General features: G+C 40.4%; 2 protein-coding genes across 2 annotated transcripts; both read left to right on the top strand.

Moving 5' to 3' along the window:
* Window positions 1-1,071: 1,071 nt before the first annotated feature.
* LOC112842015 (mucin-4-like) lies at window positions 1,072-4,391 on the top strand. The gene is made up of 6 exons (XM_025897751.1): window positions 1,072-1,192; window positions 2,288-2,421; window positions 2,856-3,023; window positions 3,226-3,405; window positions 4,118-4,321; window positions 4,371-4,391. The coding sequence occupies exons 2-6, from the start codon at window positions 2,380-2,382 to the stop codon at window positions 4,389-4,391; spliced, it is 615 nt and encodes a 204-aa protein (XP_025753536.1). The 5' UTR covers window positions 1,072-1,192; window positions 2,288-2,379.
* An 8-nt stretch (window positions 4,392-4,399) lies between these two features.
* Window positions 4,400-24,950, top strand: si:ch73-105b23.6 (mucin-like protein). The gene is made up of 17 exons (XM_019366258.2): window positions 4,400-4,709; window positions 4,839-4,988; window positions 5,730-5,947; window positions 6,424-6,499; window positions 7,086-7,376; window positions 8,015-8,251; window positions 8,344-8,496; window positions 8,767-8,945; window positions 11,402-11,588; window positions 11,681-11,800; window positions 11,885-12,004; window positions 13,813-13,833; window positions 13,958-14,019; window positions 14,117-14,303; window positions 14,811-14,936; window positions 15,217-15,355; window positions 23,553-24,950. The coding sequence occupies exons 1-17, from the start codon at window positions 4,424-4,426 to the stop codon at window positions 23,692-23,694; spliced, it is 2,694 nt and encodes an 897-aa protein (XP_019221803.1). The 5' UTR covers window positions 4,400-4,423; the 3' UTR covers window positions 23,695-24,950.
* The last annotated feature ends 54 nt before the right edge of the window (window positions 24,951-25,004 follow it).

Here is a 25,004-nt window from a genome sequence, read left to right as displayed (position 1 = left end):
AACTGCTTAAACACAGTTGGATCTTCCTTTTGTAAATGCTGGGAAGGTTACCAAGGAAATAGCACAGTCTGCGAGGAGATCAATGAATGCCTAGATAACATTACCTGTCCCGAACATAGTAGGTGTATCAACACCAACGGCAGTTACCTGTGTCCTTGTGACAGAGGATTTTCTAGCATTGATAACTTGTGTGTGGACATTGATGAATGTAGTAACAAAGAACTAGGGGAGCTTTGCACCAATGGAACGTGTGTCAATGCTATTGGCTCATATTACTGTGAATGTGTCGAAGGATTCTGGAGTAACAATACGGAATGTGTAGATGTGGATGAGTGCTCAAACTCTTCAGTGTGCCAGCCCCATTCCAAATGCGTCAACAGCCATGGGTCTTATGACTGCCCCTGTAATGAAGGGTTCATACTGAATGGTACTGAGTGTCAGGACGTGGATGAGTGTCAGGAACCAGAAAACAGCCAGTGTCCTGAGCACTCATTTTGTAACAACACCATAGGGTCCTTCTTCTGTCAGTGCTCTCCGGGGTACAAACCCATTAGCTCAGGCTGTGAGGATATAGATGAATGCAAAGACACCAACGCCTGCCGCTTTGACCAAGTTTGCAAAAACCTGCCTGGATCATACAACTGCTCTTGTCCATTGGGATATCATGAAGAGAAGCTGGCATGTGCTGACACCGATGAATGCAAGGAGTCACCTTGTCACCCAGTGGCACGTTGCTTGAACACACCCGGATCCTTTTCATGCCACTGCCCAACAGGTTTCAATGGGAATGGCTCCTGGTGCAGAGATGTGGATGAATGCGCTGTCTTGAGGAAACCATGCCACCCTCTTGCTCACTGTCACAACACCCCAGGCTTATTTGTTTGTATATGTATGCCAGGGTTTATGAGTTTGGGGCCACTGTGTGTGGATATTAATGAATGCAATGTCATGAATGGGGATTGTCACTCTGCTGCCACATGTATCAACAATGTAGGAGGTTTTAAATGCTCGTGCAATCACGGCTGGAAGCCCACCAATGATAACGGTCATGGAAAAGAAGGATGTGCAGACTTGAATGAGTGTGTGTCACTCCATCCATGTCCTAAGGAATCATCCTGTATTAACCTACCAGGGTCTCATACCTGCTCCTGTCTGAGAAACAGCACATTATGCAGAAGGATAGCTCTGACGGGTTGGCTATGTCTTAGTTAATCACCTTAATAATTATAAACCAGTGTTTGTGTGTGGAATGTGAATATTATCTTATTTTATGCTCTCAAAACTTTCTTTTGGTCAAATTGTGCATTTTTGATGTTGAGCAAAACAAGGTTTTCACAGTGCTACAAGCATCTATTAGCAAGTCCTTCTGGCAAGCTAAATTTGCAAATTCTATTTGAAACAACATTATCACTTCAAAAACAATCTGCAAATAATGCTAAGCTTCTTGAAATTAATTTGAAGGGTATTCATGTAACTTAATTGAAATATATTGTGTAACTTATAAGGCGTTTGTTAGTATACCTGCGTTGCCTTACTGATTAAGCTAACTTTGCTGCAAAATGAGAAAACAAAACGAAAACAAAAAACAAAGAAATAAGAAAACCTTACCTTTACGTACACGTTTTCAGTCGATGGTTGTGGATCTTCCTTATATTACCACTAAGGATGGTTAAATATTAGTGCTGTCAACGTTAATCTCGTTAAAATGATGTTAACGCCATAACGTGGCAAATTAATGTGGCAAATCTCCGTTAGGAAGTTAGCGGTGTTAGCGCCTTGTTAACGAGCTTGCCCACGAGCGGCAGATTTCGCTAACGGAGATTTGCGGTTATGGCGTTAATGTCATTTTAACGAGATTAACGCTGACAGCACTACTAAATATATTTATCTAACCCAGTGTAGCTTAGGCTGCTAGCTGAACGTAGTGTTTTCAGTGGTAGAAACATTTCGTCACTCATCCAAGTGACTTCTTCAGTCCTCAATGGAGACTTGGATGAGTGACAAACACTACATTCAGATTAAAAAATATCAACTTTCTGCGATTGCCTTACCTGGATGACTAAGTATGCATCAAGAAAGTTTTCAGCCCGTCATATTAGCAAAAAGGACAATAGTCTAGCTCACAGCATGTTGTGGTAGCAGTAAAGCTCAGTTGGATTGCTGTTAATGACGCATAAACTAATTGCACATGTTTTTAGCAAACTGATGTGTTTAGTTGATGATTGTCTGTTGAAATACAGTTCAAATTAATTTGTAACTTATTAATTTTCTGTTATTCCCCCCACAGAGGGCAATCTGTTTCCCTATGGAGATGATGTCGGGGATAATGTAGTAAACATAGACACAGAAGATGGAAATTCTCCATATATCACACCACCAATGGGCTTCCCCTTCATGGGGAAATTGTACGACAGGATTTATGTGAGTTCTTACTACACTTCTCTACAAATACTAGAACAAAAGTGCCCAATTTATTATAATGTTGTAAAATGTTCCTTCAAAGTTGCAGCAACTATTGAGAAATGTTTAAATTGTGATGCAAATGCAGTAATATAATAGAAAAAACACATTTCAGAAATGAGAATGACATTTTCTGACTTATACATTTGTTGAATTATGCATACACATAATGCACTGATTGCAGCAGGGTATTAGCCACAAAATATGCAAATAATGTAGATTTTACTTAAAGGTTTACAGCAGGAGTTCATGCACTCAGCTCTCTATAATAAAGTAAATATACTGAGGATGGCATGTTATTATACAGTAAAATTAGCCATAAATATCGAGTTTCATAGGAGAAGATTGGTATTTTAATGTGTGTCTGATATTGTCTCTCCGTTTTGTTTTCTTAGTTTTCTGATAATGGGCTTGTCCAGTTTCAATCTGTTGTTGAGAATGAGCAGTATCTCCTCCCGTCTCCTTTCGCCAGTGGTTTCCCTGACGACATGAACTTGACTTTGTTAGCTGTGTTCTGGGATGATGCAGATCTCACCCAAGGGAAAGGACGGCTCCTCTATCAGGTTGAATGCCATCAGATGTCATTGTTGAGCTATAGGATCAAAATGACTCTTGAAGTTCATTTTACATGATTTTGTTTGGTTGAAACAATAAAATAAAACCAAAAACGAAGACAAAGAACAACCTATTTTTTACAGTTTACAGAGCAAGCTCACCATGGTGTACTTGCTTTATTTTAATACTGTCTTTCTTGTTAAATGTTAGGAATACCACACACGGAATCTGTCAGATGTCTACTCCCAGGTAGTGGTTAATCGTACGGCTGAGGAAGTAACAAAATTTGAGCGCCTGAAAAACAAGCCAGCTTTTACCCCTGCCTGGATCCTGAAAATCACGTGGCACAATGTGATGCCTGTCTCCTTCCAGAAGGTCAACTTCTCAGAGGTGAGTGTCAGCCAACGTTGCTTGGATTCTTGTTTTATATGGATATAACACACAAACATATGGTCATAATCAGTAGTTTAGGTTTTGATGTTAATGATGTTTGTAAAAGTTTTGCTTTATTGTCAAAACTACCAAACTCCATCTCACAAAAATGCAGTAACTTTTTTTTTCGTGTGTGTGTTTTTTACTATAATACTGTGCTATATATGTTCATATTCATAGTGTTTACTGGATAAAATGCTCCATAAGAAAAGTTAATGACCAGTTTATGATCTGAACCTCTGATTCAGGCTCTTATGTACCAGTTTCAGTAAAAGGTTTGATTGAGCAGGGAGTGTAACTGGTTACTTGTCAGATTGACCTCATTTAAGTGTTATTCTTTTATGCAACGTGAGCCTTTTGAACAGTGAGCTGAAAGAAAGCCATTCGGTCCTGAGTCCTGGAACATGCTGTTTTGTTTAGCTCTGGTGCCACCTTGGGGCTGTGTTACCCTGAAGGCCTTGAATGCAGAGTGCAGTGATATCTGCTGCCACCTGTCTTCATCCTAGATCAATGTTGCTCTTTTGTACTGACAATACTAGAAGCAAAGTACATCAAAACAAAAATATACATTTATTAGCCACTTTGAATAAGTGATTGAATTCATTAGATTTACTTATTGTTGCAACATGTTGACTTAATGTTTGTTAAAGATAATGTTTGTTATTTTTAGAGCAACACTTTCCAGTGTATCCTGACCACAGATGGAGCACGTTCCTTTGCCCTCCTGCGATACGGGGAGATGAAATGGGACCCAGGTCAGAGAAAATACCACGATGCTCTTATCGGCTACACAAATGGAAAGCTGTCCATCAAGGAAATCCCAGTCCCTCCTGAAAACCTCTTTGGCCCTGGGGGAAGATACAGGCCTCAGCAAGTGAAAGGAACCATGGGGAACTTAGGTCAGCTGGTGTATGATTTGACAGGGCCGACGGGGTCAGACGTAGATCCCGGCTTCAGGTGCCAGGAGTGGGCAGTGATGGAGCCTGATCCTGATGAGTGGACAAAAGGGCTGCCTGCCTGTCCCTGTACACGGAACCAGGTTCTGGAGGATCTTTCATTTATGCAGGATACATCTGTGCCTAGTCCAACTGTGGTGAGGCTGAGGGGTCAGCGGTGGGGGAGTGCACAGGGGCAGACCTTCCGCTCAGTCCTCACCAATATATATGGCTCAGGGAAGAGGTGTGTGTATGAACCTGATGGTGCCCTGCTAGCTGGATACAATGAACGCTACTTCTCTGGAGACAGCATACAGAAACATATTGGTAATACAGGATTTTTTTTGGTCACATCAGCCACAAAACTAGTATAACTACTAACATATTAATGTAATGTACAAACTTGTCACGGCCACTTGATGAAATAATATTATTTCATTAAACTTCTCTCTTCAGATGAAGATCTCCTGCCCTTTCAGTGGTGTTGTATTGAGTCTCCACTTTGCCACTTTTACCTCGACAAGAGGCCGCTGGACCGCTGTCAAGGTTACAGCTGGACTAGACCTGACGGCTTCACCCAATCCAAGAAGGTGACACAGGGTATAGGTGAGGGGCTGCTCCATTTTAAGAAAAACTAATACATATCTATCTGTCTGGATAAGTAAGTGTCACGACTGAGAAGCCGGTGTGTTTTTGATGTGGACCCAAGTGGAGAGATGAACTTTAACAAAAGGCGACTCATTTATTTTGCCAAAAAACATGAATACAAAAGGCAAAAAATGAACAGTGGCGAAAACTGAAACTAAAACCTAAAGTATGAAAAACTAGACTGTGATGACTATGAAAAAAAGACATGGCAGGAGCATACGGGAAGCTTTGAGAATAAACATGAACATGAGCATGACCTGAAGAGAATCATGACGTACCTAAACACCTGACATGACATAAAGGGAGGAAAACAGACACACACACAACAGGATTATAATGGAATGTAGACATGACAACACAAGCTTGACAATAGACATGGAAACACAAACAAATGACTCACTGGGGAAACAGAACAAAAAGAGAGACACATGGGAACAGATAAGGGAGACAAAAGCACGGGCATAACTACACGTTATAGAGGACAAGACAGACAGAAGACAGGAAAAGACTTATAAACACAGAGACATGGATGAAATAAAAACTAGAATAAAACTCAATTAAACCCTAACTAAATAATAACACAAGAAAGTAACATTATTGCAATCTAACATAAAAAAAAATCAAAACACTGGGTCATAGGCCCAGCCCCTGACAGTAAGATGTGAAAAACTTCTTAATTTCTCATTTCCCCCCCTGCAGCAATGGTGTATGGCAGCCTCCATTTCATCACCTTTGATGGGAGAACGTACTCCTTCAAGGCCCTGGGAGAGTTTGTGATATTGCGTCTCTCATCTGCCACCGGCTCTAATATCTTCACCCTGCAAGGACAGATTGACAGGCTACACCCAGACGCAAACAGGATCACTGAAGTCCCAGCGGTGGTGCGCATGGCTGCCTTCTACCAAGGCATTGGCAAGGTCAGGATAAGAGCGAGAAAGTCTGTGTGCACTAAAGGAATAGTTCCATTTAGGGAAGTACACATATTCACTTCTGGGAGTTAGCTCAGGAGATGGATTTTTAGCTTAAGCGAGATTTTCTAAGCTAAGCTTATCATCTCCACTTCATTATAAAATGCACATGGCAGTAATCCTCTAACTTTCGTGAAGTAATAAGATGATTACATTTTCTTTATTTTTCATAAAAGAGTAGAAATCTGCTGCAAATAGATCTATATCAATTTGACTGAACATGTGCGATCATCTCTGTTGTGGCAGGTACATGAGGTTCAGTCTCAAAATCTTTAGGCAGTAATGAATTTATCTGAAATCTTAACTCCATATTGTTCCTATGCTTCTTTCGTTGCAAGATGCATGCAGGCTTAAATAGATATTAGCTGATATTGTTGATATTCCATGGATGAACCAAGCTCTAGATAACCATTTACCATTTTCAGATTGAATGGAGGAGTTCAGAGCAGGACAGCGGACTGCGAGTTTTGGTGGATGACGTTGAAGTCCCAGTCACCGTTGGTAATGATCACCACACACATCTTAAGGGGACTAAGTGTATATTTTTAATTTCAAAGTATACTAGAGAAGCTTTGCATTCACCGCTGCTGGGGGAGGAGTCTGTGTGAGTGTGTGCCTGAGATGACCAAATAAGGCTTATTCACCATCACTGAAGAGGGATTTCCTGGTTATTACCTCATTATTTGAAATTTTCAACACATTTAATACAATCATCCATCATTGTAACAGTGTATACATGACTAAAAAGGAGGAAAAGCAGTAAAAGTAGATACGTGTGTGTGTGTGGGTGCATGTGTGTGTGTGTCTGTGTGTGTCTGTGTGTGATTTACATTGCTGTGCTCGAGAGCCACCATCTACCGGAACCAAATTCCTTGTATTTGTCTGCACATATACTTGGCCAATAAACACGATTCTGATTCTGATTCTGATAATAGATCCCTTTTAAAAAGCATGTAACAATTATATAACAGTAAATCATCAAACTTTAACCTAGGCACGTGTGTGAAGTATTACAGATTTAAAAGCTATTATAAACAAAGATTACAGTCTTAACTATGTGACGCATATATGTTTGCTGTCATTTCAGGTCTTGTACATGCCAGTAAGAATAACTTTGCAGTGCGCTGTACTGAACTGAACCGCTGCGCGGCTGTGTACGCCAACGGCCTCCACGTGGTGGTGTGGCGAAGCGTGGGCAGCAATCAGCTGTGCGCCATAGTGGAGGTTCCTGAGACCTTCTTCAACCGCACCGTGGGTCTCATGGGCCTCTGGAGTGCCAACCCCTCTGATGATTTCCTCATGTCCAATGGCAAGGTCATTCGCTCGACAGATGTCAGCACCCCTGCAGAGGAAAAACTGCATCCCTTTGGTTTGTCCTGTGAGTGGATCATTGCTGTTTTTATAAAGACCGGTTGGGGCATTTTTAGGATTAGCTTAATACAAATCATTTCTAAGAGGAGTGTTTTTATTTGATGTTCATCAATTTGTCTGAAGCACAACTCCAAGTGAATGCTAATCTAAGTGTAAGGTGCCATCCTGCCACTAGGTGGCAAAAATCTATGACTAAAGCTTGTGGTACTGTTTTTATTTATACACTTGAGCTGTGCTGCCTTTTGAGTTTTCTGTTGCTAAACCATTATCCTTAATACCAAACTACAGATTCTGATTTATTGGAGCAGGGGTTCTAGAAACTTTTCTAAGGACTTACTTAAAGTTTTAAAACAATTTAACTGATTTATGCTTAACATCGCTTGTGGACTGACTCAATATTTCCCCTTGCTTGCGAGCTAGCTGGCTAAAAAGCCAAACGATACCACAGGAAGAATAGTTTGTTGTATCCTAAAAGAATTTAGTAAATTCATGACAGATTTAAGCGCTGTGTTGCATAAACATCAAAATTTCTGGCCCAAAGATAACAGAAGATGAAGCATAGAACACATTATGCTTATTTTGCTGGTGTATGTGTACTTTTAAACGATACAGTATCATTTTAATCATGTGTCTGTGTGTGTTTAGGGGCAGTCCCAGGCCCAGAGAGCCTATTGTCCTCTCAAACTCCTAATAATTCACTGGTGGTCACCCCCATTGAGAACCTGCTGAAAAGCCTCAGTCCTGTTGAGATTGAAGAGCTGACAAGAACCTGTAAAAGCAGCATGCAATGTGTCCATGACACAGTAGCAACCAGTGTCCCTGAACTGGGCCAGGAGACTCTGAAGGCTGAGACAGAATTTCAAAATCTGGCCCTGATCAAAGGTGAACTTGTCTGTACTCGTCTGTAAAAGAAAATGGTGCATTTTTATCACTGACCTGTAATAATTAGATACAACCTTTTTGTGATCTGGCAGGTAACATGCCTCCCATAGTGACACAGCCCACAGTGATCCGCTCTCAGGTCAAATCCCAGGTCAGCGTTCAGATCATGGCTGAGGATGCCAACAGAGACAGCATCACTTATTCGCTGCTCTTACCCAGGCCTCCACAAGCTTCGATCGACAGCGGTGAGACACCTACTCAGACTCTCCGTGCCTCGCTCCATTTGTTGCTGTTACAGATGACGTTACTGTTGACATTTGTTAGAGGGATGGAGAGGCTGCCGCTGTAGCCAGCAGTGCAGTCTGTCAGCAGATGGGACATTTCAGAGCTGAGTCAGTAGACTGTAATGCTGAGAGTGACGAGCACAAGGACACAAAATACACAAAACATGGAAAAATATGAAATGCTGTTTCAGTGATGTAGGTTTTTACAGCCTCTTGTGTTCTCCTGTCCAGGTAATGGCCAGCTGACGTGGACCCCTCTAAGCACCCAGCCTGTCCAGCTGAGCATCAAGGTCAGTGACAAACTGAGCAGCTCCCTGTTCACTCCCATCCTGCGTGTCTGCAACTGCCTCAACGGAGGAACCTGCCAGTATGACAGCATCGCTGAAAACCATCTGCAGGGAAAGTTTCAGGTGCTCTATTGTCTCAGTTGAGCTGATACTTTCATCTAACTGCAGCATTTCTTGTCATGGCATTCATGACTTCTGTTTACAAAATTGCAGCTTTGTGCCAGTGTCAACCTTGAACAGCAATGAGCAGGTGTAACAGAAGATGATGTAGTGGCAGCTATGACAAGAGCTCATAGTATACTGAACATTAATCATCCCTAAAGAACAAAAATATATATATTTATATCCTCACTATAGAAACAAACAAATATAAGCCAAACCATTTAAATCTGTATGCAGTTTTTTGATATTGGCTTTTTAAATACAAAATTAAAGGGGAACTATTTTCTTTTCCTTGCTTTTGTTTGTATATATACTGTTACAGTGGTGAATGGTCATATTAAAGATACTTACTGATACTTAGCCTTTTAATTCCTAGCAGTTAGCATGTATTTACCACATACATTCTTTTTTGCACGACTGTGTGTGGCCTTCACGGATAGTTTCCCCTTTATAACAACTGTCTTTTTAAAAAATTGATATTTCTGTTACTCAGGTAAGAGTTAAGACTAAGTTAGATGTATGACTACTTTGACTACTTTGACTAGGAGGTGTCACAACACAGGCAACTGTAGCTAATAGCTGTCTGTTAATACCTCCGCTAACTTAAGTCACTCAACTGGACACTTCGACTATGTTTCTGCTGTTGATGCCTTTTAGCATTAATAACTGACCACTAACATGTCTTGATGTTTGATACAGACTTTCCAAAAAGTTAGTGCTTTGGTTCTGATCAAATTCTAAATGGTTTAGCAGGAATTTGGACCTGTGCAATAGAGCCATACACTTTATGGAGCTTGCTAACCATGCTCGCTAGTTAGCTGATAGCTTAGCACTACACTGTCTTCTAGGTTGTTTTTTCCCCTGAAAAGACAAAATACCTCCTTCAAAATGTCCAGTCCAGTCCAGAAACTAGAGATGGCACGATACCACTTTTTTATGTCCGATACCGATACCGATATCATAAATTTGGCTATCTGCCGATACCGATATGAATCCGATATAGTGTGTTTTTTAATCAATAACACGGTTTTTTTTAAATATCTTGCTGCAAGTTCATACTCAAGTTTAAATAAACAACAACACTAAAGCTATTCTGTTATACCTGTGTGTAAAAAATACACTGTACCCAAAGTATTTCATAGTTCAGCAAAACTGATCAATCTAATAAACTTAAACCTACTCCATCCTCCCTATTCTGGTATTTTAAAGAGTACTTAGCAGAAATATTAAGCAACCTAACTAATAGGGTTGCAAACTCCCAGCAAAAAAAAAAATAGGGAACCACCCCCCACCCTCCGCCTCGTGATGCTTAATCGACTTTAATTTGATGCAGTGTGAAAAAAAAAATGCACAGAAATAAATTATTTTTCAAGAATAATTAAATAGATTCAACATCTTTCTTCAACAGAATTCCAGACTGCACAGATGGTATCTTCCCAAAGGAAAAAGTACTATAGCTTACTAGGGTATATTAGACTTAACAGTTACTATATACAGGACTTCTATACATTTTACATCAGATTAAAACTTTGGGTGTAAGATTCAGATAATTATTTATTAAAAGCTAGACATTTTAAATGAGAATAAGAAAGAAAAGTATGTCTTTGTGCCCCCTTTTCCCTGTTAATGCCCTATTGGCCCCCCTGGCTAAACTTTGCTAGATCCGCCCCTGCACAGCTACCAGCCCTCAGCTGCGTAGAAAAAGATCCTGGTGTAGAAAGTAATATTAAATAAATTCTAACAACAGCTTATCAAGCTTAAACGTGCTGCTGTTGTTCAGCCGCTGGTTTCCTCTTTCTGGTGCAAAGTGGGCCAAAAACAAAGAAGAGAGACGGACTCACACAGAAAAGCCGATCAGCTGATCATTAATCAGTTTCACGATTGAAGTAGCAGCAAGAGAGAGAGGCAGTTGTTCCATATATCGGTTGTTAAGCTTAACGTGGGAATGCTTTACAAACATTCAGAGATGAACTTACACACTTGCTTTACTTCTCTATGGGATAACTTCGTTGGAGATGAAATGCTGCTTTGGTAGCGAGGCTACAAATACACACAGCCGCTCAATCACCTGACGCATACTGCTCCTACGTGCTATGGTTATGAGCCGAGTTACGCCATGTCGCAAGTTTTGTGAGGTGCTTTTTTGATATTTAATGGATCGGATTACATTTTTTATTTCTCTCCGATATCCGATCCAATAATTTACGTCAGTATCGGACCGATACGTCCATCTCTACCAGAAACCAGTGGGCAACCTCACAGTGGCCACAACTGTGTTTTATTTACAGTCTGTGGTTTGGACCTTCTTAAGGAAAGGGCAACCAATCTGAAGAAAGTTAGTTTATTTAAAGGGAGAGGGCAGCTTTGTGGGGAAATAGGAACGCTATGTGTGATCTAAAATGTGCCTATCCTTCCAGGTGGTGGGGTGTCTGTGTCCAAAGGGATTCAGTGGGAAATTCTGTGGGAACACCACAGATTTATGTCGAGGCAAACCCTGTTTCCGAGGAGTGCAGTGCCGGTCAGAGTCTGGCCAGTTCACCTGCGGTGAATGTCCAGATAACACTTTCACTAATGGGAAAAAAGGATACAAGTGCTTTGAAAGTAGTATGTAGATCTTTCTTTACTTGTCATCACATTATCACCTTCTAAAAACCACCATGACTGACCCCATAATTTCACCCTGTACGTTTTCCCAGACATGTGCATCCCTCCTTTTCCCTTCCCCTGCCACAAATATGCTTATTGCAACAGCACAAAACAGAGCTACACCTGCACATGTATGGAAGGCTTTAATGGAGATGGACACAACTGCACAGGTAGTGAGCACTCAGCACTCGAGCATGAATAATAATGCAGCTTTTTAAAATGTTTTCACTTCATTCTTTGTGTCTGTATTGTAGATAAAGACGAGTGCGTGGAGATTATGGCTTGTGAAAATGCCAAGTATGAGTGTAAGAACAAGATTGGTACCTATGAATGCATCTGCAGATATAAAAACTCCAAGGATGCTGAAGGATGTGGTACGTTCACCCTCACATGTAGTGGACTATTGTGTCAAAGTCTAAATATCCATAAATGCATTAGAGTGAGTCTGATTTCAGAGTTATGTAATGTGAGGAATAAACAATTTTGTGCATAAATAGCAAGCCCCACACGTTACTACTACACTTAGGCCTTGTAGTTAATATCTACACTTATAAGTGTAGAGGCAGACACAAGGCACTTATTTAACCTATAAGCAAAATTTGCCTTAAGAAAAAACAAAAAACTAAATAGGTTTTTCTATGTATGTCCTAAGAGATCTTACCCAGTTTCATGTGGAGAAGTTTTTACTTAGCGAGTGAGTTGGTTAATGACTAGTTAGTGACAAAGAGTACTTCCTCTTTTTGATAACTAACCCTTTTAAACTTTATTTAAACTATGGAAACTTCAACAGGTGTTCAACACATAGCTTCCACTGTAGTTACTAGAATACCTCTAAAGTTACAGCAGGAAATCAAATAAATGCACACTCAAGATTCAAAAAGCTTCAGCAACGCTAGAACAGCAAATGAATCCAAACCATTTAGCGTCTTTTACTTGGAACCTATCCCAGCTAGGGGAGGTCACCAGTCTGTCAGCTATCACAAGAGACAAATAAGCATTCATGCTCACATTCACATCTACAGATGTAGCTAACATACATGTCATTGGACTGTGCATAGGAAGCTAGAACATGTGAACTCCACATGTAATAAAGACAACAGAGGGTTTAAATCCAGGACATATTTGCTATTCAGTTCAATTCAATTCAGTTATATTTATATAGGGGCAAATCAAAACAACAGCAGTTGCCCCAAGGTGCTTTATATTATACAGTAAAGACCCTACAATATTCGAGAGTAAACTCCAACAATCAGACAACCCTCTATGAGAAAGACCATGTCACTTTATAATGCTGGGTACAAAATGATTGTTTGGCTAAGGATAGTACAGATGTGCAAACATCCTCTTGCCAGCTGATACGAGTCATATTGAAGCTGCTGACAGCTGGATGGTGCTAGAAGAATTCAACTATTCAATTCAGTTTTATTTATACAGCGCCAAATCACAACATTGTTGCCTCAAGGCGCTTTATATTGTAAGGTAGACCCTACAATAATACATACAGAGAAAAATCCAACAATCATATGTTCCCTATGAGCAAGCACTTTGGCGACAGTGAGAAGGAAAAACTCCCTTTTAACAGGAAGAAACCTCTAGCAGAACCAGGCTCAGGGAGGGGCGGGGCCATCTGCTGCGACTGTTTGAGGGTGAAGGGAAGGAAGACAGGATAAAAGACTCACTGTTGAAGAGTCAGAGATTAATAATAACTAATGGTTAAATGCATAGTGATATATAAACACCAAAAGAAAAGAGGTGAGTGAAGAGGAAACACCCGGCAGAATAGGCCTATTGCAGCGTAACTAAATGAGGATTCAAGGTCACCTGATCTAACTCTATGCTTTATGAAAAGGGAAAGTTTTAAACCTAATCTTGGAAATATAGTGCTCTACATACTGCACTGTGCTGCCGAATTAAGGAATCAAAACAGGAATCCAACTGGATTAAGACCATGACACTTCCTAAATATGCTCACTTGTAACTCATGGTGCCTACTTCCATCATTTATGTACAGCCTATTGATGAAACTCTCTTAAGAGTGATGGAGTATTACAATCTCCTCCACACTCAGAAATGCAAAAATTGAAGTTGCTGTAATCTCTGCATATGTAAAAACTGTAGTTGTGCTCTACAGCAGAGCATACCTGCTGGTTTATTATAACTCAGCTGATGTGTTTCTCTGCAGGTGACTCTCCCAATCCCCCAGGTAAGCGCTCCCATATGGTTTCCCCTGTAGCTTCATCACAGCTCACCTGTTCCTCTGGTGTTTTATGGAAAACATCCGCTTTTATTATAGCAAAGATGCTTAAAGCTGCTGTTTCTGCTGACAGGCTATAACATGTTCAATGTCTCTGTGGTCTGGAAAAAGAACCCAGCTGGTGGGATCCAACAGGTGTGTTTGCTCATCAGAGATGTCTGGTAACATGTTCATCTGTAACAGTAATACAGGTTTATCAGTAGTTTACAGTGATAATGTCTTTTTTTCTCAGTTGGATGACATGTTAACCAAAGGTTTTACAAACAAGTATTATAACCTCACCGAGATCAATCAGGGATTCACGCCGGATGTGCTTGAATATCGAATCAAAGTGTCCAGTGACACCCCCCACTGGTACATCACAGACTACCTGACCAGAGTCAGCAGCCACTATGGCATCCATGCCATAGAAGTTAATGGTAAAATATCTTTTATCTGTATATGCGCTCTTACTAGTGTGGATGCCGATTATCAACACAGCCAAAGTTTCAAGTAATGACATCAGAGTATGCAAGAGTTCAGGCTTCAGACCGCTCTAAATTCCAAGTTTCTTAAAGGTTTTTGCCCACTTGTTTCTGTAAGATGTCAATAATGTGGCTGTAAGCAGAGAAGCCGCACCCATCCACCGTTCAAACCTTCTGTTTGTGAGGGAAAGTTAATCAGAAGAAAGTTGGTTTAAAGGCACACAGCTGCACGGAGACATGGTACAAGATAAATAAAGATTATTTTTAACTGTTAATCACAAAAAAATCTACTCCACTGGAGTTCAGCATTAAAGACATTAGCATAAATGGTGTTGCATGGATGACACATACATACTCTGATGTCATTATTTGGATATTTATGCGTGTATTTGTGTGTATTTTATTAGCAGAAGCATAACAGCTCTCTTTAAAGTGTTAGTAAGACTGTTTCCCTGCCTACAGACGTGGATGAGTGTAATAGTAACGAGCATACGTGTGCCCATCCTGCTCTGTGCATCAACACCTACGGTGGCTACAGGTGTATTTGCAACGGGACTGAAGTGGATAAAAACCAGTCCTGCATCATAGGTGAGCGTGCACTGTATTCATCTTGTGTCCGTCCTGGTTTTACATCAAGTTACCAAATTAGTTTTTTAGAGTTGAAGTGAGTGGCTGTTAAATCGGATGGTATAACATTCAAAACGCTGCTCAGGTTGCATAGCAACCATTGTTTGATAGAAATCTCCCTCATCGTACTTTTACTGAGGTGTTTTGGTTGTAAGTGATGTGTGTGAGGCTGAGAGATCACGGGCCTGTAAAGACGAGACAAAGTGTGTTATTTGGCTCATTAGTGGCTGATCTATGACAGACAGCGGCGAAGTGAATGACACAGAGATAAACCTGGTCCTGGGGCTGGTTCTGGGCATCTGCATCCCTCTGCTGCTGCTACTGCTCCTGGCTGTTCTGGCCTGCTTCTTCTGCTGCCGCAAGAAGACTGTTACTGGAGAGTGAGTGACACGAGCTTACATACAGTTTTAAATTCATACATAACATGAATGCAAACTGAAATATAAAAGTTAATGTTTTTCAGTCACTAACGCCACATTTTGATAGCTAGGAATTAATGATCCATGAACTCACTGCCCTTTATGATCCAAGAACACCAGTGTTAATTTCCAGTGTGTTTCTTTTTTTTCATTCATATGACACTGTTGTCTCCTGGCGCACAGTGAGCACCATGCATCATGTGTTCTGGTCTGTAATGAGTTTTACAGGCTCAGAAAAGCCATGCTGAGACAAAGCCTACAAATTAGCCAGACCTTCGTGGGGCACTAAAACTCTAATGAATAAATATAAAACATGCTTTCAGGTGGGTCAGCAGCTCCTTTGGGCAGGGTGAAACCAGGTTTATTGCAGGTCATCAAAAGATGTACTGCTGCAGGGAGTGACTGGGCCAACACGCACATACATTGCTTGCGCACAAACACAGTTACACACTGTGCATTTCAAGGTACAGTAGTCAAGTAGGTCTGCCCAGAGACAATCTTCTGCAGCAACTTGAAGGCTTTAAATCCTGTCTGCTGTTCTGCTGCTGCAGCACCGTCGTCCTCCTATTTAACTTCTCAGTTGGAGTACAGACTGCCCACTCTACTGCTATATTAAACAAAGACACTTCCTACTAACAGCTTTGGGCCGAGTTATGAAACTGCACTTGGGTAACACTGAGGAATAGTTACGGGTACAATCAAGCGTAAACCAGAGTATTGATGAGGGGAGAACATCCATTGGCGGAACAAATCTTTCAGGTTTTATTTATACTTAGACATAATGTTGGCTTTCAGCAAAATGTCTAAAACAGCACCGTGAACTCAATCAGCTATTGCAATGTTTTAAAGCAGGGATGTCAAACTCATTTTACGTGGTGGACCACATGCAAGCGGGCCCGACCAGTGAAATGACCCTTTATCTATGTACACAATGAATTACTGAGACAACTTCATTTTAATGAAAGAGAGGTTTCCACAGCACGTCTCAGTTTTTCTACGTACTAGAGTAATGTTGCTGTAGTAAATGGAGGAATTGTGTCTGAAATAGATGTATAAAATTACAGGAAAAGTTTGGTTGCTAGTTTTTTGCTAATTCACAGAATTATTTTTTTCTTTGTTTGTTTTTTAACCTATTCTTTAGTTACTTTAGTGCAGTATGAATGACCACGTGGGAGTTCTTGATCAGTAGGAAAAGCTGAAAAACTTATCAAAACACAGAAGTCCAACATCTATACCCTTTTTAACATTTTCCAGTTGGAGTCTTTTGTGGGCTAAATCTAACCCCAGGTCTTATGTTTGACCCCCCTGTTTTAAAGGAATAGTTTAAACGTTTTTTTCTTGTGTGCTGACTTACCTGAGAAGGTTACTAAGTTTATATCTGTGTGGTAAATATGAAGTTACAGAGAGCAGGAACGTAGCTTAGCATGAAGGCATTTAATGGGGAAACTGCTAGCTGCTAGCTCTGTGTATAATTTGGTACTGAAAATATACCCAGTATATCAAGTATCAAATATTGTTACATGTTGATGTTAGATGTAGGTGTTGGGCACTGGGGGCACAGGCTTTAGAGTGGTCACTGTTAGACTAATGAAGGCATGAGGTCAGGAAGGTGTGTCCGTGGATTATGATGTTCACAGATCACGTTGTAATTTGGGAGTAGGGCGCACGTGGAAGAGAGCATGAAGAGCTGGAGGTATGCACTGAAGTGAAAGGCAGTGGAAACAAGACTGAATACATGTGTGTGAATAAGAGCGCGGCAGTATCTAAAGTCATGTAACAGTGAACGTGCAAGGAGTAGAGGTAGTAAAGATGGATTCGTTTAAATAACTGGGGTCAGTGATCCAAAGCAACAGATGAAAGGGAAGCACGAAGAGAAAGGGAAGACCACAGTGAAGATTTGTAGATGTAGTGAAGGAGGAGTTGGTGTGACGGAGGAGGATGCTAGAGCTATGGTGAGACAGATAACCCCGTCCCCGTCTTTATGAGCAGCCAAAATAAGAAAACTGGTGCGCAGGTGCAGGGAATTAGAGCTGTGAGGAACACACACATTATTTGTGCTTTCTTAATGAGCGTGCTTTGTCTTTAATTCATGCAACTGACTTTTAGGTTGTGTTTTTTTATCTAAAATATTTACTTTAGTTTTTTAATCTCAATGAACTGGAAATGACTTCAAATTCCCAAACGTGTTTTCGTTTATTTATTTATTTATTGCTAGATTGCAGTTACAATCATGCTCAAGTGCTGAAATTGTCATTTATAAAAGTTGTACAACTTTCTGTATTTCTAAAGCATTGGTTGCTGTATGGGTGTGTACTGACAGAAGTATCCTAATTGACATACAGTCTACAGGCCTGTCTCAATATGCGTACTTGTGTGTACTTGCGTTCTCGTGTACTTGTGATACGTCATCAGTCAGAGATTACTGTTCCAAAGTACGCATCAAGCCGAGAACACGAAAAATTCCCGGATGTGTTCTCGCTCCGCCTGTTTTATCAAGCATGCATCGGTGGTGACTTGTGTGTACTTGGTACAGCTAAATATCCCAGAATGCATTTCGTCCCAAACCCAAACGCAGCAATGGCGGAGGAGCACAGCTTAAAACTTTTAAAGATCACTCTTTCTGGGTCACAAAATAAACTTTTAAGTTGTTTTCAAGCGAGAATGTAGCTGTGTAAGCTTCAAATATCTGCTAAATTTATCAAGATATCATATATTTCCAAACGTGCTCCGATGTTTTCGGAGACGTCTGTTACCCGCCAGCTCCATAGCAGACCAGGAGGTCGAGGATCACTAGAGCCGGCGAGAACAGCGGACTCGCGGCACATCGTTTTGAACCCCCCAACGATCTTTCGCTACTCAGGTTAAACATGATATATAAGTCTCTTAGATAACTTAAAAATGTTTTTTATTATTGTTTGGCTTTTTTCAGTGTTTTATTTGTTCCTGAGTAAATCGGTTTGGCTGAGATTAAAGTGAAGCTTCATAACATATTATTCACAGTTAAATTAAGAGCGGACGGCAGTAAAAACTCCACACCTGTGACATCATCAAGTACGCTGGTGTTCCAATTGTACAAATCGCGAGTCCGTGCTCGCGTTCTCGACAAGCCTGGACTCGCCGAGAACGCGAGTATGGACTCGCGTACTTGAGAATTGGAAAGGGCCAAGGTTTCAGATGAGATAACTTGGTGACTGAAGGTGGCCTTTAGAGATTCTGGTTCACAGAGCGCTGCAGGAAAGAATGCAAAGAAAGCAAGAAAGTTACAATTTACACCGTATTTTTTGGACACTAGGGCGCACCGGATTATAAGGCTCATAAAGCGAAAAAAAAACCTGTCAGATAAGTCAAACGTTATTCAACTCATTCAAAATAACTCTCAACATTGTTAGTTGTAACACAAAAAAATACAGAACAATACACTCACTTTTTCAGTTCATTCCTCTTCCACAAATCCATCAAATTCTTCATCTTCAGTGTCTGAGTTAACAGTTGGGCGATTTCGGCCCGTAAGTGTCTCTTAACAGGTGCCATTTTGGGGTCCTTATACACACACCATAATATCATGTTGAAGCACAGTAGGTTTTACTCTGCAAGGCTTCTGGAGGTGTAATGCTCCAACAATGTATCAAGCGGTGCAGCTTCGTAGCTTACCAAAGTCGTACTAAAAGATTTTGACAGATTTTTGAGCGCCGTGTACCAGATAAAATCAGTTCGAGGTCAGTAAGCACAACAAGAATTAATACATAAGGCGCACTGTTGATTTTTGAGAACATTAAAGGATTTTCAGTGTGCCTTATAGTAGAGCAGGGCGATATGACCAAAAATATTTATCACGATATACATTTGAAAATTTGCGATAACGATATAACTGACGATATAATTAACACTAGACAAAATACTTTACAACTCCACAATTTTATTATTGCAAAAAAAACCCATCAATGTATTTTCACTTAAACAAGCAGCTGTTTTTTATGTGCATTAAAGTTATATAAAAATTTAACAGTGCAAATGCAAATTCCTTGCTGACAGTTTAACCAAAAGGCATTTCCAGTGGAAATTGGCCGACATATCCTCACCAGGGGCAGATCTAGAGAAATTTTCTTAGGGTGGCATGAGGGTGGCAAAGAAATCAAATGGGGTGGCAAAATCAAAGCCTTTTTTTTTCAAACACATATGCAGGTGGTTACATATGGTTAAAATGATTCAAATGCAGTAAGTATACACATTACAGTCTATAACTTAATTATCGTCTGTAGCCCACATAATTAAACACTTTAGTTACATAAAACGTGTGAGTTTTGATTTTATGTACTGTATAGCCTGTATAATAAATGAATATGTGGCCCAATAAGTATAAAATCCAGAAAGCTACACAACATGGGGCGGTTCATTTACAAACACAAGTCTAAGTTAAGTTTCACACTGTTTTTTGTTAGAAAACAATCACATTGTTACAGCTTAAACTACACAAAATGTCAGAAATCTGCACTGTCATGAACAAAAATTTAAACCTAATTTTTCATGATTTGTTGGATTAACCCTCTGAGGTCTGAAATACAACTGCCCATTTTTGACTCCTTTTGAGTTTACGTTTGTATTTCACCCTCAGATTGTTTCATTTTATTTTTTTCCCCTTGTTTGTTTGGTATCATTCTTTTCAGCTCAACTGAATTTAGTTGTTTTTTTCACTGACATACTGCATTAGTGTTACTGATCTGAAATCACACAAAGAACTTAAAATCCTAGAAGTATTTTTTTACTGTAAAAAAAAAACAGAGTAAATCTTTATAACTTGAAATGCAAATATAAAATGTACATTTTGTAAACATATACAACTATTTCTCTAAAAATGCAGCCAATACACCTGCCGTTTTTTTCATTTTCTACAACCATTTAAAAATATTACTAAAACTAAAATCAGAGAACAATCAGGTTTCGCAATAAGATGCCCCACAAATGATGTGTGCCAGTAAAAAAAACCCAGTTTGTCCACCAAAAGACAGAACAGCACAGGGACAAACCTGCAGGCCTGACAACAGCAGGTGTATCACTCCGCTGGTTTTCTACTTAGTGACAGTGTTTACGTTGCAAATGTGCCTTAGTGACATTCATTAGTGCCCTCACTGACACACAAAACAAAACGACTACACAACAGAACAACTACACAAAACAACACAACACACTAAGTATACACTCCACACTAAACGTCACAAATCTCCCACATCTAAAAACTCTCTCTCTCTCTCTCTCTCTCGCTCTCCCTCGCTCGCTCTGTCTCGCTGCCGTTACCGTCACTCCCAAAACTCTCCCCTCTTCCTAAACAACCAAATCCCACGTGTTGACTTTTTTTTAAATTCGTCGACATGGTGCATTTTTCCACCGATAGGAAAGAGGTGGCTTTCTTTCCTTTCTTTACTGTTTTTGCGCTGTCATTAGAAAACGCTTAAAACACACACACACACAAAAATGTGACGACAGTATTTAGAAAAAAGCGTGGCTTATAAATATTATCATAAATCAGGATTTACTGGCCTGTAATTAAAATTTAAAAACTTTGAAATCTGGACTTTCAATATGGGCTGAAATAGAGACGGCGTGGCTGCAGCTTGTTGCTATGTCAGCTTACATCAGTCATGTGATTTGGAGGTGCAGCGTGTCCGTGGACCACAGAGGGTTAATAACACTCACCTTCCTTCCATTTCCAGAGTGTAACATCCAACCACCTGTGTAAAATCCAAAATTCCCATGATGTTGTTCAAAATGTGCTCTGGCACAATCATAAGCATCGCTTGCTACTGAAAACAAGAAAAAAGCCGGTCCTGCTATGGGCTGAACCATTTGTTAATGGTGGAGGGGGGGAACACTATGCAATATATTCAGTTTTAGCATTTATATTCAGTGTTGACTGTAACTACGCTCAAACTGTTAATTCTATCTTATTTTAATAAACAACACTGTCATATGCAAAACTGAGGTGGCACTTGGGGTGGCAAGGGATCATTTTAGGGTGGCACTTGCCACCCCATGCCACCCTTCTAGATCCGCCCCTGATCCTCACCATAACCATGTATAATATCCATAAAACTTAAAAAGAGGTTATACACACACAATACGGTAATATTATGTTGAAGCATAGTACGTATCACTCCGCGAGGCGCCTGCCTACGATAGCCGTAATGCTCCGACAATCCATCAAGCGGTGCGGGTTCGTAGTTTAGCAAAGTCGTACTAAAACATTTGACAGATTTTCGAGCGCCGTGTACCACATAAAATCGTTTCGAGGTCAGTAAACACAACCAGAATTCATACATAAGGCACACGGGATTATAAGGGACACTGTCGATTTTCGGAAAAATCAAAGGATTGATTTTAAGTGTGCCGTATTTTCCAAAAAACACGGTAATAACGACGGCCCGCTAGCATGCTCTACCAAAAATAGTGCTTTGTTGTGTATCTGACTGACGAAAGCTAAACCAGTTCCACACCACTGAAGTTGCAGCATTTTTACAAACCAGTTCTGGTTCATCCATTTCATTCAACGATCCGCTTTCGCCCTTCTCATTCTCCGTCACCGCCGTGCTTTTTCCGCCATGTGCGTTTGAAAACAAAGGCGCTGCGCTTGCGCGTTTTACCCATATTCTATCACGATATTTCATTTTCTTATCATTGCCCAACATTATACCGGTATTACCATGAACGGCATGATATGGCCCAGCCCTACCTTATAGTTTAAGCTTTTTATATTATATATGTTTTTTATATGGCCCTTTAGATGACCTCATATATCCAGATAAATATTAAATATATATCTCTGTGTGTGTGTGTGCGTTAAAAAGTGCACAGCAGCAGATCTGTTTATGACTTCCGCACGGACGTAGAGCACCCAAATGAGGTATTAGAGTGGCTTGCTGTTGGTTTTCTGAAAACCCTGTGGCTGTGGCTCAGGTGGTAGAGCAGATCAGCTACTGACTGGAAGGTTGGTGGTTCGATCCTTGGCTTCCCCAGTCTGCATGCCAAATATCCTTGGGCAAGATACTAACCCCAAGTTGCTCTCCGATGTGTCCGTCGGAGCGTGAATGTGTGTGAATTAGAGTCACACATGTTCTAATTCATATATACAACATATATATGTGTGTATTTGTGTACTTTGAATACTCCGGGAGAGTAGAAAAGTGCAATATAGTCCATTTGCCATTTACCAAGAGACAGGGAGGGGACGGTACAAGCAGATCTGAGATTGAAGTAAAGTAAACAATAAAAATCCAGGGAGGTAGTTATCATGTTTTCAGAGAAAAACAGATACTTGGATTCCTTAATAATATGATAGTAGTCCTTATGATAGAGCAGCTATAGTTTTATTTCCTTCTTTTCACTCTTTCCATCAGGCTGCATCAAATATCTTATAAAATTGGCTCTGGAGATAAAATTTCAACACTCTGACTGCAGTTTAGACTGAGCAATATCACAAAATTAACTCTAATAAAGAGAAACAAACAAAGGGTCTGAGGAGGTTTGCACATTCAATTGGCAGCATTACAAAGAATCACTTGGCAAGATATGTGTTTTTGTTTTGGGTCTGTTATTCACAGAATGACTCATGGTACAGCAGGTTCCACAGCCTGTACCTCATTATCAGTGAGGATATACATATTTGCACAAAGAACAACTGTAATTATATACCATCAGACACCAGTGAATGGCTAATCAGACGACGTTGAAGCTAGAGAGCCATTTGGGATGTGTGTTTCATGTTTTTAATCAGCTTTAGCCCCAGATTTCAACCTCTTTCCACACTTGGGATAACTGGGCTGGAGCCTGCATGAATATGCATGAGTCAGTGAGTATTCCACAACAACTGCTGCCCATCCAAACATTTCCATAAATTTGACTCAAATTATTGTCTATTGCATGGAAACATGGATGGGTATTAATCAGATTAAAAGAAAATACAGTAGAATCTACAGAGAACACCTGCTATTGATAGAGGTCAGTGCTGGAGCCAGGCTGTACTACATATGGACCCATTTAATCCAAGACTCTGGCACCATCTCCATATCTGGAAAAATGCACAAATGAATACAGAATCGTGACCTGTAGACTGCTGTGATTTCATGTTTACTTCTTCAATATGACTGGCCTGTGTGTTTTCTTCCAGAATCCCCCACCTGTATCCAAACTACATCCCGGAGCAGTACAACCCTCCACCCTTCAACTATTCAGACCCGGCTCTGCAGTACATGACTCACTGCAGCCCTCGAGTCCTAGACAACTACATACCAAGGCAGCGCCATAGATAGCACACGGTTACAGCCACATACATCACACGCACATTTGCATCTTATCAACCACAACATTAAAACCACATACAGTACAAAATTATGCCACCCTCGTGCCCCAGATCACCTCTCAGCCATCAGCGCGTCGACATGGGACCTCTTGATGAGGTGTCCTGTGGTGTCGAGTGGTGGGACTTCAGCAGTGGATCATTGCGGCTGTGAGCTGTTTAGGGGCATCCTCAGTGTCTCTTATGCTACATGCATCAATGCATCCATGCCAAAGGAAACCTTGTGTAAAATTATCGTGAATTAGTCCGGTATGATAAACATCACTAATTCACGCCCCAGGGACGCCAGGGGGCTGTCACTTCCCCTAACAGTGGTTTTAATGTTGTGGCTAATCATTAGGTGTTTAAAAATGTTGAGATGACTGATTTTGATTTATCCCATCACAAACAAGTAATCAAACCCGAGTGACTTTAAAAGACAGTTATTTCCAATCCTCTCCATTGATCCAGTGAAAGATGTGCCAAGTTCGAACTGGAAGCGTTTTTTCCGCCTGAACAACAGTTTAGAGTCAGAGTCTTACCCAGCAGAATTCGACAACCTCTTGGCTGGAGACGCTGATGAAAAGTAAACCACTGCAGTGGTCCTTGGTTTCCAGCTGACCCAACGCCAATGGCTTGTTTGATAGCAACATTAGCATTTGTCAGAATACCTGATGTCAGGATCTGTTCACAATAAATTAAGTAAAATTAATCCCTACTGGCAAAACCAGCAGCACTCATACCCAGTAAAACACAATAAATTCAATTTGTGTTATTATTCTGCCGAGACTTCAATCCATGAAAAGTAGATGTCGCTGTTTTTTAAAAGGCATTTATCTGCTGTGAAAGTGACACCCTTTATTGTTTATTGATTGACTGTGTCCCGATAAATTTAACAAAGCAAGAGTGATTCAGTGCTGCAGCTGGAAGCTGTCAGTCATAAAACCTCCCAGACTCTGCAAGTAAGAACTATTTCTAAGTCTAAATAAAATGCCACTTTAGCAACTGTGTGGTTTACTGATATTGTTTCAAGAGCAGAAAGGGTGGATGCAATGAATTTTGATATTGCATCAACCATGTCACTTTATAATGCTGGATACAAAATGATTGTTTGGCTAAGGATAGTACAGATGTGCAAACATCCTCTTGCCAGCTGATACGAGTCATATTGAAGGTGCTGACAGCTGGATCATGCTAAAAGAATTCAACTATTCAATTCAGTTTTATTTATACAACATTGTTGCCTCAAGGCGCTTTATATTGTAAGGTAGACCCTACAATAAT

Source organism: Oreochromis niloticus, linkage group LG13, assembly GCF_001858045.2.
Source record: "Oreochromis niloticus isolate F11D_XX linkage group LG13, O_niloticus_UMD_NMBU, whole genome shotgun sequence".
Classification (NCBI taxonomy): Eukaryota; Metazoa; Chordata; class Actinopteri; order Cichliformes; family Cichlidae; genus Oreochromis; species Oreochromis niloticus.
The sequence above is the reverse complement of the archived record's forward strand: the minus strand, read 5'-3'. Positions and strand labels throughout refer to the sequence as shown.

Excerpts from the sequence above, each read along its gene's own strand:
- LOC112842015 (XM_025897751.1), top strand. The coding sequence starts at position 2,380 with ATGGGCTTCCCCTTCATGGGGAAATTGTACGACAGGATTTAT. Across the intron at positions 3,024-3,225 it reads AAGGACGGCTCCTCTATCAG|GAATACCACACACGGAATCT; the intron begins GTTGAATGCCAT and ends GTTAAATGTTAG. Across the intron at positions 3,406-4,117 it reads AGAAGGTCAACTTCTCAGAG|AGCAACACTTTCCAGTGTAT; the intron begins GTGAGTGTCAGC and ends TGTTATTTTTAG.
- si:ch73-105b23.6 (XM_019366258.2), top strand. The coding sequence starts at position 4,424 with ATGGAGCCTGATCCTGATGAGTGGACAAAAGGGCTGCCTGCCTGTCCC. Across the intron at positions 6,500-7,085 it reads TGAAGTCCCAGTCACCGTTG|GTCTTGTACATGCCAGTAAG; the intron begins GTAATGATCACC and ends CTGTCATTTCAG. Across the intron at positions 12,005-13,812 it reads CAAGGATGCTGAAGGATGTG|GTGACTCTCCCAATCCCCCA; the intron begins GTACGTTCACCC and ends GTTTCTCTGCAG.